Genomic DNA, 10,387 nt, shown 5'->3' with positions numbered 1-10,387 from the left:
CGCACTTTTAAACAGTCCTTACTGTTGAGTCACCAGACAGCAACAATGAAATGACTGTTAATAGAGTTGTTAACAAGGATGTCTTTTAGAATGAAGTAAGATGCACAGAATCCAAGCATGATTTTACATCTGCCAGCGTTAGGATGTCACACTCCATGGGTGGTATCTACTACTGACTTGGTTTGCCATCATTAGTAGCATATAACATCACATGCTGCTTTCTCTGCTGTGCTTTTTCAGTTATACAATCTCCCCTTTCTCTAAAAGAGAGAAATGTGGAAGTTTGTGGTTTTAACAGGGTGCGTGCAGGAGTTTTCCTACATTCCCTAAGAAACAGCAAATCTTCTGGCTATTAGCTATTGTTTGTACTTCAATAGGAACAAGATATTCCAGTCAGGCCTCTCCCTCTGTGTCTGGGGGTGTACGAAGATACCTCGAAACATGCCTCCCTTTAGGGGATTTTAAGATGCTACATCCTTATGTTACTAGAAAATATTAGAAAGCATTACATAAAATACACAAGGAGGAGCAAAGAGAAGCTTTTCCCGACGCTTCAGTAAAACAGGCCATTCCCTGCTTCAGAAAGACGCTGCCCTCATCCAACAGAGGTCTTTTACATGCATAAAGAACTGGAATCTGTTCCTTCTGCCAGGCCTGTGGAGCATGACCTCGAGGGCGGACAATGCCTGGGGCCACGGGCTGGGGCTGGGGGGGCGCGGTGCGGGCGGGGCCCGGCTGCGGCCGGAACGGGGACGTGGCTCGGTGCTCGGGGCCGGGCAGGCGCGGAGGGGCGGAAGGGAAGGAGGAGAGGGGCGGAGGGGCGGAGGGGAGGGAGGAGATGGATGGAGGGGCGGAGAGGAGGGAGGAGATGGATGGAGGGGCGGGGACCATCCGTGCTGGGGGAGGCGGGTTCTGCCCGGGCGGCCCCGCCAGCCCGGCAGCGCCCGCGCCGCGCATCCGGGGGTGCGGCGGGAACTGCCGCTGGAGCATCCGGGGCTGCCGGGGAACTACGGCTGGAGCGCCGGGAAGCACCGCTCCCCGCTGGAGCATCTGGGGCTGCGGCGGGAGCTACTGCTCCCGTGGACCCCGGCGCCCCACGGGGCGCAGCATGGAGAGCCCCGCGGTGACCTTCACGCTGGCCTACCTGGTGTTCGCCGTGTGCTTCGTGTTCCCGCCCGACGAGGTGCGCTCGGCGGGGCTGACGGTGCAGAGCCTGCTGTCCGCCTGGCTGGGCAGCGAGGACGCGGCCTTCGTGCAGTACCACCTGCGGCGCAGCACCGGCACGCTGCTGGCGCACTCCCTGCTGCCCCTCGGTGAGTCGCGCTCGGCTTCCCTGGAGTGAGCACCCCGAGCTCTGTGACCAGCGGGCTGCACCGCAGCACATGCACTCACAAAGGAATTGCCGTTTAAGTACGGGCTGGGGAATGAGGGGCTGGAGGGCAGTGCCAGGGAAAGGGACCTGGGGCTCCTGGCCAGTGGAAAGTGGAAGCTGAGCCAGCAGTGCCCTGGCAGCCAGGAGGGACATCCCTGTCCTGGGGGCAGCAGGCCCAGCATGGCCAGCCCGGCAAGGGAGGGGATTGTCCCGCTCTGCTCGGGCTGGGGCGGCCTCACCTCCAGTGCTGGGGCAGCTCTGGGTGCCACAATATAAGAAAAACATTAAACTATCAGAGAGTGCCCAAAGGAGGGCACGGGGATGGTGAAGGGCCTTGAGGGGAAGCCGTGTGAGGAGAGGCTGAGGGCACTTGGTCTGCTCAGCCTGGAGGAGACTGAGGGGAGACCTCAGTGCAGTTACAAATTCCTCGGGAGGGGAAGAGGAGGGACAGACACTGATCTCTGCTCTGTGGTGACAGGGACAGACCCAAGGAATGGCCTGAAGCTGTGCCAGGGGAGGTTTGTGCTGGGTATTATAAAAAGGTTCTTCCCCAGAGCATGGCTGGGCACTGAACAGGCTCCCCAGGACCTTGGTCACAACACCTGCCTGCTGGAGTTCAAGGAGTGCTGAGACAATGCTCCTATGCACACATAAGTGTGTCCTGTGCATGCAGGGCTAAGTGTTGGACTCGATGATCCTTGTGAGTCCCTTCCAGTGCATCAGCTTCTGTGAGTCTGTGATTTAACCAAGGAATGCAAATTGGCTTCCTTTAGCCATATAATTCTTCTATCTCTCAGGTAATTTTATTCAACAACCAAATTCAGATCACTTTCCTTTAGGTATATAATTCTGGTAAAAATCGCTGATGCCTAAGAATTTACTTCAGCTTGCTTGAGACCAGAGGCTTGAATTTCAAGTCATCCAGAAATGCAATACCTCTCTTGGAGGTGAGCTCACTGGTTAGATAACCATATGATTCAGGGGTATCTGCTTTTGCACATACTTAATTGTTTTCTGAAAGTAAGTTTTTTTTCCTTGCAGGTTATTACCTTGGTATGTGCTTTGCTGCACCTGAAAAGCATCTTTGTTTTTTCTACCTGGCTTCAAAAGAGTGGAAAACTTTCTTCTTCTTTGCTGCTCTCCTCCCAGCAATCACCAGTGCCCTGGCATATTACTGGTCACGGAAAGGTTGGAATAATCATCCACTAGCCCGGACACTCGCTGTTCACGCCCTCCCACAGTCAGGCTGGAGGGCAGTAGCTTCTTCCATCAACACAGAATTTAGGAGAATTGACAAATTCGCTACCGGAGCGCCAGGAGCGAGGGTGATTGTTACAGACACGTGGGTGATTAAAGTGACCACCTACTGTTTACATGTTGCCCAGCAGCAGGACATTCACTTGACGGTGACAGACTCCAGACAGCACGAGCTCACGCCAGACTCCAACGTGCCTGTGCAGTTCCTCACCATCCGAGTTGCCAGTGTTAATCCCTACATCAAGGCATTCGATATCCGGTAAAACAACTGCTAAACCTGTTATGTTACATGTGTGCTGTTTGATGGTGCTGAGGGAGCATTTTTGTGACCAATCTGGAGAGTCCCTGGTCTCATCCCTTCCTTTCTGGTCCCTGCCTGGTGTTCAGGGCTGCTGTATGTGCAGTTCTGCCATGCAGTGCAGGGAAGGTTGTTTGGAAAGCTTCATACACGTACAACACTGAATACACAATAGATAAACAAAGGGATTAGCCTCTTTGATCCATTCCTAGGGAGAGGATTGTGCTGGATGCAGAAAGAAGTAACTGGATAAAATTAGGTCAGAGATGGAGAAGAGGAATGGAAGGTAGAATTTTTGGTCTTCTAAATTTTGGGTGAGGAGAAATAGCTATTTGTCTAAAACTGTCTGTTGTTCATCCACGACTTTGGATTTTAACTTGTGCTTAAGGGTCATAATATCATCACTGCTCAGAAGTGCTCTCCCTGAGTGACTGCAAGCCAACTGCTCCTAAAACAAGGAAGAAATTTTGGTCCCTTTCTGACTTACATGTTCTCATAGCAGTAAATCATAACAATTGTGAACTGTTAGGGCTCGTTTTGCAAAGGCCCATGCTGTTTATCTCATTGGTCTCTGTGTAATCAGGCTAAAGTACAAGTTCAGCAGAAACCTCTGAATAGAAGGGTTCTAAAGTCTTTGTTGTTGTGTTGTTAAAAGCTGTCTTTTTGCTGTACATTTGTTTGTCAGGAGCATTTATTAGGTAATTAAAGGCATGCAGGTAGTGTGCAAGTGAGATGAGCACAAGGAAAGCAAAGAGGTGATTATGGTAGAGATCCAGGTGAACAGAACTCAGAACAAGAGGTTGCTCAAGGTAAGCATGATAATGCTAAGAAAAGAGACTCTTATAGACCTGTGACAGTGATGACCAAATTAGTATTAAACAACTAATGATTTTCTTCTGCAAGCACTTCAGTGCCAGAGTACACCCCAGCTGAGAAAATAATTACTTGTTTGACAATTCCTTTTATGGAAAAAAAGTCCTAAGCCCAAACTGTATTTTGTGACTAAACAGAATAGCATAAAGAACACTGTTTAAAAGCTGTTCTAATAAGATGTCAGTGATAGTTAATCTCTTTTAGAATCATACAGGATCACTGTATATATCCAGAATCAGAATCAAATGCAGTGAGATATTTCTGGAGGAAAAATGCTTTTGTGCAGGTGGGCCACATTTCTCTGCATGTTCAATGTCAATTATTCCTCTGGATATAAATGTCTCTGATTTGTATGGACAGCATCTGTTCAATGACATTATCCTGTAGCAGTAAAAACAATGGTGACCACCGAGAGCTAGAGCTGAGCCAGCCTTGCATTGTGCTGGGCTCTGGGAACTCAGGCAGTGGTAGGAAAATGAGGGCAGTCTTCCAGGGACTTCTCCATGAAAGCTGTTTAATGAGTGGAAACACTGAGCTGGAGAGTTCTGACACTACAGTTCAGAACTCTTATGGTCAAAAGGGATGACAGCAGGGATGTATCACTGTAGGATCTTTGTGAGGTGTCAGGTGCCACTTGAGTGCTGTGGATATCACTTAAATTTAATTTACAGAAGCAGCTGGTGTGAAACACAGCTTGCTGCAGCCTTGAATCAGCAGTGGTTTGTGACCTTTGTGAAATTTCTGGGATTATGTTATGATACAGTCTAAAATTGTATCGTAAAACCACAGAACCTGATAGATTGACATTCCTCTGCTACTTCTGTAGTACTGTATAACCTTGTGATGCCTGCTGCGTGGTATAATTGCTCCTAACTAAATTCCTCAGGAGTTTATAACTGAGAATTTAGAAATTGTCTAAGTAAACAGGCATTAAAAAGGCGACAGAAATGGTGCAAACAGCACTTTGCAGTTAATGTATGGTTTATATACCTATATTGCTTTTGTTCATGCTGATTACTTCAAAAGCCTTTATTTTTCTGTGACGTTTTAGCTGATCTCTGACATACCCTGTTGGCAATCTTACACAAATATGAATGAGGACAGCGTGTTCTGTTGACCAAGTTGTGCCAAAACCAATAACTAAACAGCAGAAGAAAACAAGAAAACAAATGCAATTCTGTGTATTTATTCTGACTAATAAGTACCAGCTTTTCTGTGGATTCACTTCAGTTAACCTCTGCAAGGTACTATCAAGGTATTTGGGGTGGATAATCATGGTAACATTTTGCTCCATCTTCTCTTCTTCAGGTTGAACTCCACAGAGTATGGGGAGCTCCGGGAGAAGCTCCGTGCTCCTATCAGCAATGCAGCTAATGTTGTGATCCATCAAAGCCTTAGTGATTTATTTTTAGAAACCTTTACATCTCTGGTGGAAATAAACCAGACGTACCATGTTCCAAGCACTCAGGTGAGTGCTATCCATGTGAGACTGTAACAATTATGCTTTCAAAATAGATGAGCCTGTGATTACCGTGTAAATGATAAATGTTTACCTAGGGCTGCTCAGAGAGTTAAGATAATTCATTGTTGTGAGATTAGCAAAAAGGTTTTATTAAAATATGGATTAAATAACAAATTATTATTAAATTATAATAATAATGTATTTACTGCTTAATAATCCTAATTTAATAATTAAGCAGTATTCAGTCAGTAATTAAATGATAATTGAACAGCAGTTAAGCACCCTACTACTCTCTACACTTCTAATAATTCAGCTAGTTTGCATCCAATATGTTTTAGATCTAATATAAACTTACCTTACTTACCTTTCTGTAGGTAACAGATATCAAGTAAGGGATCTCTTGATCTCAGGAGATCCCTTGAGAGGTCTGCTGCCTACCTGAGGCTGCCCTACAGCAGAGCTCCATGGGCTTGGGGGCTGCAGTCACTTATTTAGAGAGTGGCTGATGGTTAAAGTGCCCCTTGGTGTGGGTGTAGAGCTGTAGGACTTACAGTTTCATTTCATTGGCCCCTGATAAGACATGACCTAGATTCCTTAACTTCCTGGGAAGATACAGCCAAGCACAATTTCTTAGGGTCTGCACAGCCAAGGCTGACTCTAGTCAGGCCTCCTGGTCAGTGATGCCAGAAACCCAAGTGCTCTTTGCTCAGTCAACATGATGCTTCTTTCACAAATGCTCACCTGCTGTGTCAGTAAACTCATCATAAATGTAACTCTGGCTGCTGCTTCTCTTCCTGCTACTGGAACAGACTGTATTTGAGCATTACAGTTTTGAGACATGAGAAATAACATAATGAAATAAGGTCCCTGCTACTAAAATGTGACATGAACACATTTGGAAATGATGACCTTGCACTTGCAGAACTGCAAGGTCATCATTTATAGGGAGCCAGAGCCGCAGCTGCTGTTGCTGTTCTTTAGGCAGTTTGCTCCAATACAGCTTGCTTTTCTAGACAGCCAAGTTTTGCTGGATCTTCTGCTGAAATAAACTAATGATTCTTAACTGGGGTTTGCTTTAGTTACAATTATTATAGCTATTACTTGGTGTTAATTATAACAGCACAGAGTCCTACTTCCAGTAATACTCACAGAGACCTGATCATTATTATACTTGTGCAGCAGTTGGAAGTGTGCCTGGACCACTGTCCAGTGTACCACAGGGAACCAGTTAAACCAGTACTGGTGACCCTGCAGGGAGTCTGTGTCCACTGGTTCAGCTAATGGAGTGAGGGGTTGGTATCTTTGGTAGTGTTGTGTAGCTTATATGGTTTATGAACTAGCTAAAACAAAACTGGATCAGGTGTGTATGCACATTATGTTGTGTGTTCTGATTGCACTGCCAGCAAAAAGAGATGGTCACAGTAAAGAGAGGATATTAAAGCTGCTTTCTTGCAGAACATTTAACATTTAAGTGGCAGCTGAGCTACTGAACTTGGGTATGACATTGAGTGATAAATGACATCACAGGTGATGATAAGGATGTTAAAAATATGCAAAAACATTGAATTTTTCCCTATTCTGAAGCTCCATTAATATGTTGAAAAAGTTAGTTGATCTTCCTATGCTAGAATTTTTCGTGCTTAAAAGCTAAGACCTAATTTCACAAGTTAAAGCTGAGTAGCTTGTGTTCATCTGCATCTGCTCCACAGCCCAGCTGACTGAAACTGAACAGACACTTGAGCTGACAAGGGAAGAGTCACTGCAGATGGCAACTAGAGACCACATAGAAAGCTGGTTTTTGTTCCACCAGGAGCATTTTGAAAAGATTCAGGTCTCCATGTCTATTCAGTGTGCTGTCTTTTGAGCTTTGTTGAGTTCGTGGACAGCTGGAAGATGTGGGAAATGCTAATTATTGTTTATTAATTGTAAAACACTTCATAGCAAGATGTTGTCCCCATACGCAACTGTAAGTTCATGTGGCTTAACTAACTGTGGGCAAAATCAGTTATTTCAATTTTATCCAAAAACATTAAGTATATTTCTGGACCTTGAGGTTGAGCATCCATGTGTTCAGTACAGTCTTGGTTTCCTCATTTATGTCTCTTACTTAGCAAGATGGAAGATAGGAACAGCCATTTGCTATTTAAGTGATAAGAACAGTTTGCTTGGTTTGTTTTCCTTACTTTATACTGGTATGTTTTTTGAAAAATAGCTTGAATGACAAAGCTGGCTGCATGCTTACCTTGCTGTGGCTGCTGGAAGCTCTTCAAAGAGTGAAAGAACATTTATTTTTCAGTCATTTTTGTTTAATCATTAGTCTCATGCAGCAGTTCTGGGTTTTCTGTTCAGATAAAAGCTTTGCTGTCACTTGTTAGATTGTTCTAGTAAAACCATTTGATATCCTTTGGTGGGGCAGTTCTGCCTTGATTATTCTGCCACAGATGATTTTCTAAAAGCTTTTGAAAGACACTAACAGGAACCGTTCTGTGCGGTTCACAATTTTGATGGTTTTTCTCCTCCCTCAGGAGCTGGAGCCGTGCATAGGGTGTATGCAGACTATTGCCAACATCAAGCTCATCAAGAACTGCCAGGAGCCCAACGAGGGGGAATGCCAGCAATGCTACTGCCGGCCCATGTGGTGCCTCACCTGCATGGGCAAGTGGTTTGCCAGCAGGCAGGACCAGCAGCACCCAGAGACCTGGCTGTCCAGCCAAGTGCCTTGCCCGACTTGCCGAGCCAAATTTTGCATTCTAGATGTTTGCCTAATACGATGAGTAGTAACTTGGGTATGTTCTAACTTTTTTAAATTTGACTGTGTTTCATAGTGGGTTTGGTTAAAGGCCTGCTAGATCTGTTTCTGAGACTTCATGTTCGACCAGGGTACAAACTCTAAAGGTTTCTTTTACAGTGTTGAAAACAGATGTAAATCTTTTCAGTTCCTTTCCACTTTTACCTTGTCTGTGGATTTTACTCACCTCATGTCAGCTTCTGGATTTTAATTTTGTTTAAACCCCTGTTTTCCTTTCTTACATTTTGGATGGAATAAGGTTATCCTTCTATATTTACAATACTGTTGCTTTTTCAGGTTTTAATGTAGGTTAAATTCTTTATATTTTTAATTTTAACTTGGGTTTTGATGCTTTAATAAAGGGCTAACTGAGAAAATTGCTTTGGTTAGACTTCGTTGATACTTTTGTTATTCTTTAATCCAGTTGTAAAGTTATTATTAATCTTTGCAGTTGTTTTTCAAACAAGTACACCAGTTGTAGCTCCTTCTGGAAGGAGCTATTTCCACTATATCTACCACAAAGGGTTGAAGTAGGCTAAGAAATGTTATCTCTGAAGATTTACAAGTCCTGTATGGACCTTTTATTCCATTAATTTGCTTCTAGCATACTTTTTGATGGATGTCTTTTATTTCAAACAACAGAAGGATTTGTCAACCCATTTACCTACACTGCTAATATATGGTTAAAATCTGCTGGTTTCCAGGAGCTGCATTGCTTAGGGTTTCAATGTCCTTTAGGTGATGGGACTTTTTTTTACATGCATTTGAACTGAGTGCAGAAAACATCTGAGCTTTAATTTATAAATTAAAATCACAGGTGGGTCAAATGGAGAAAGGAATACTTTAAAGCTTTGGTCTACAAGAATAAAAACACTTAATACCTCCCAACTGAACAATCAAAAGGATCTTACCAGTAAATCTTGGGCAGAGGTGGCATGTCAGTGATTACATGATAACCTCTGATTAGATGATAATCTCTTGATTACCATGACAGGCAACTGGTTTGAGCAGGAGCAGGTGGCAGGATATAAAAATGCTACAAGTATTGGAAGGACAACCATGAAACATTTAATGAGTCTTAACTGAGCTACAGATAGTGAATGCACCTACCTTGCACTTGCAACCAGCCAGGAAATGGTTACAAATGTGGCTGCAAGCAAGAATTCTTAAGAGGGATAAGGAACTGAAGACAGATCTGACAGCATTGCTTGAAAAAGAACATTTAATTATTGGTGTTGGATTTTAACTTTAGAATTTTAAAATAATACTTACTTGTAAAAATCCAAACTGGTTGAGTTTAAGAACATATATTGCTTCAGCATATCTCAGTTGCTTTATATACAACATCTACTATGCAATTAAGTAAATTACCTGTTAATAAGAATGGCTTCTCTGTTTTCCATTACCTGCTGTTTTGGATTGTATGGATGTACAGAGTGAAAATTTGACACTGAGACAGGTTGTGTGGATTTATCTCTTTTTCCCAAAGAGATCTTCAGTGGCATGTCACTCTTCATCTGAATAGAATTAAATGGAATTGTGGAGAATCAGACAGATTTGTTGGTAAGTCTGAAAACTAACAAAAAAATCTAGGAGTTGATTAGCAATAGAATTTAAAGTATTTTCTTAGTACTTCTGCGGGAAAGTTATTTCTAGATTTAAAATGGTCTCTGCAGGATTTTTTAACCTTTGGAAGATTCTTATAGGGCTGGGTGGTGTTGTCTGACATGCACCTATCAGTACACAGCAGCCTTCACAAACAAGCATTTTGTAACATTTGCTTCTGAAAATTTACATAATGTGGCACTGATACAAGGGATGTGGCCCTTGAAATAGTTGCAGAAGAGAGAGTAGATTTTGGAGCTGTGGTTTTGCCATCGCCAGTCATTCGGTTCCTACAGCACTTTACCTGTTCAGAATAAAAATATTCATTGTAAAGAATGTGAGGTTAAAATCATAAAGTCCTTGAGAATCTTAGATGGATGTAGTTGCAGATGGTTTTATAGACTAAAACCAGGTCAGTTGCCAGTAGTATCTCATGTAAAAAAAAGCTTTAAATTCCTAATTGCTACTGCAGTGGAATCTAGTCTGAGTTGACTGAAAGTTTTCACATCAGTGGAACTTCTATTTATCCTACCTCTTTTGTCGATACAAAAGTACAACAGAGTAACAGTCATAAATGTTTCATACTCTTGCATCTTTTAATGCATAGAAGTGCCTCTTAGAAAACTTAATTACCAAAACAAAATTATGATCTATGTTAATGATAATCCCTGCCTTACATTCCTTAAAACAAGTTGTTTTCCCAAGTTTAATTTCTCAAAGTAATCTGACATG

General features: G+C 43.2%; 1 protein-coding gene across 1 annotated transcript; it reads left to right on the top strand.

Moving 5' to 3' along the window:
- Nucleotides 1–887: 887 nt before the first annotated feature.
- TMEM129 (transmembrane protein 129, E3 ubiquitin ligase) lies at nt 888–8,427 on the top strand. The gene is made up of 4 exons (XM_004176617.6): nt 888–1,313; nt 2,414–2,888; nt 5,109–5,268; nt 7,788–8,427. Exons 1-4 carry the CDS (start codon nt 1,109–1,111, stop codon nt 8,034–8,036), a joined length of 1,089 nt encoding a protein of 362 aa, XP_004176665.2. The 5' UTR covers nt 888–1,108; the 3' UTR covers nt 8,037–8,427.
- Nucleotides 8,428–10,387: the final 1,960 nt, after the last annotated feature.

Source organism: Taeniopygia guttata, chromosome 4 (genome assembly GCF_048771995.1).
Source record: "Taeniopygia guttata chromosome 4, bTaeGut7.mat, whole genome shotgun sequence".
Taxonomy (NCBI): domain Eukaryota; kingdom Metazoa; phylum Chordata; class Aves; order Passeriformes; family Estrildidae; genus Taeniopygia; species Taeniopygia guttata.
This window is presented reverse-complemented; position numbering and strand designations above follow the sequence as displayed.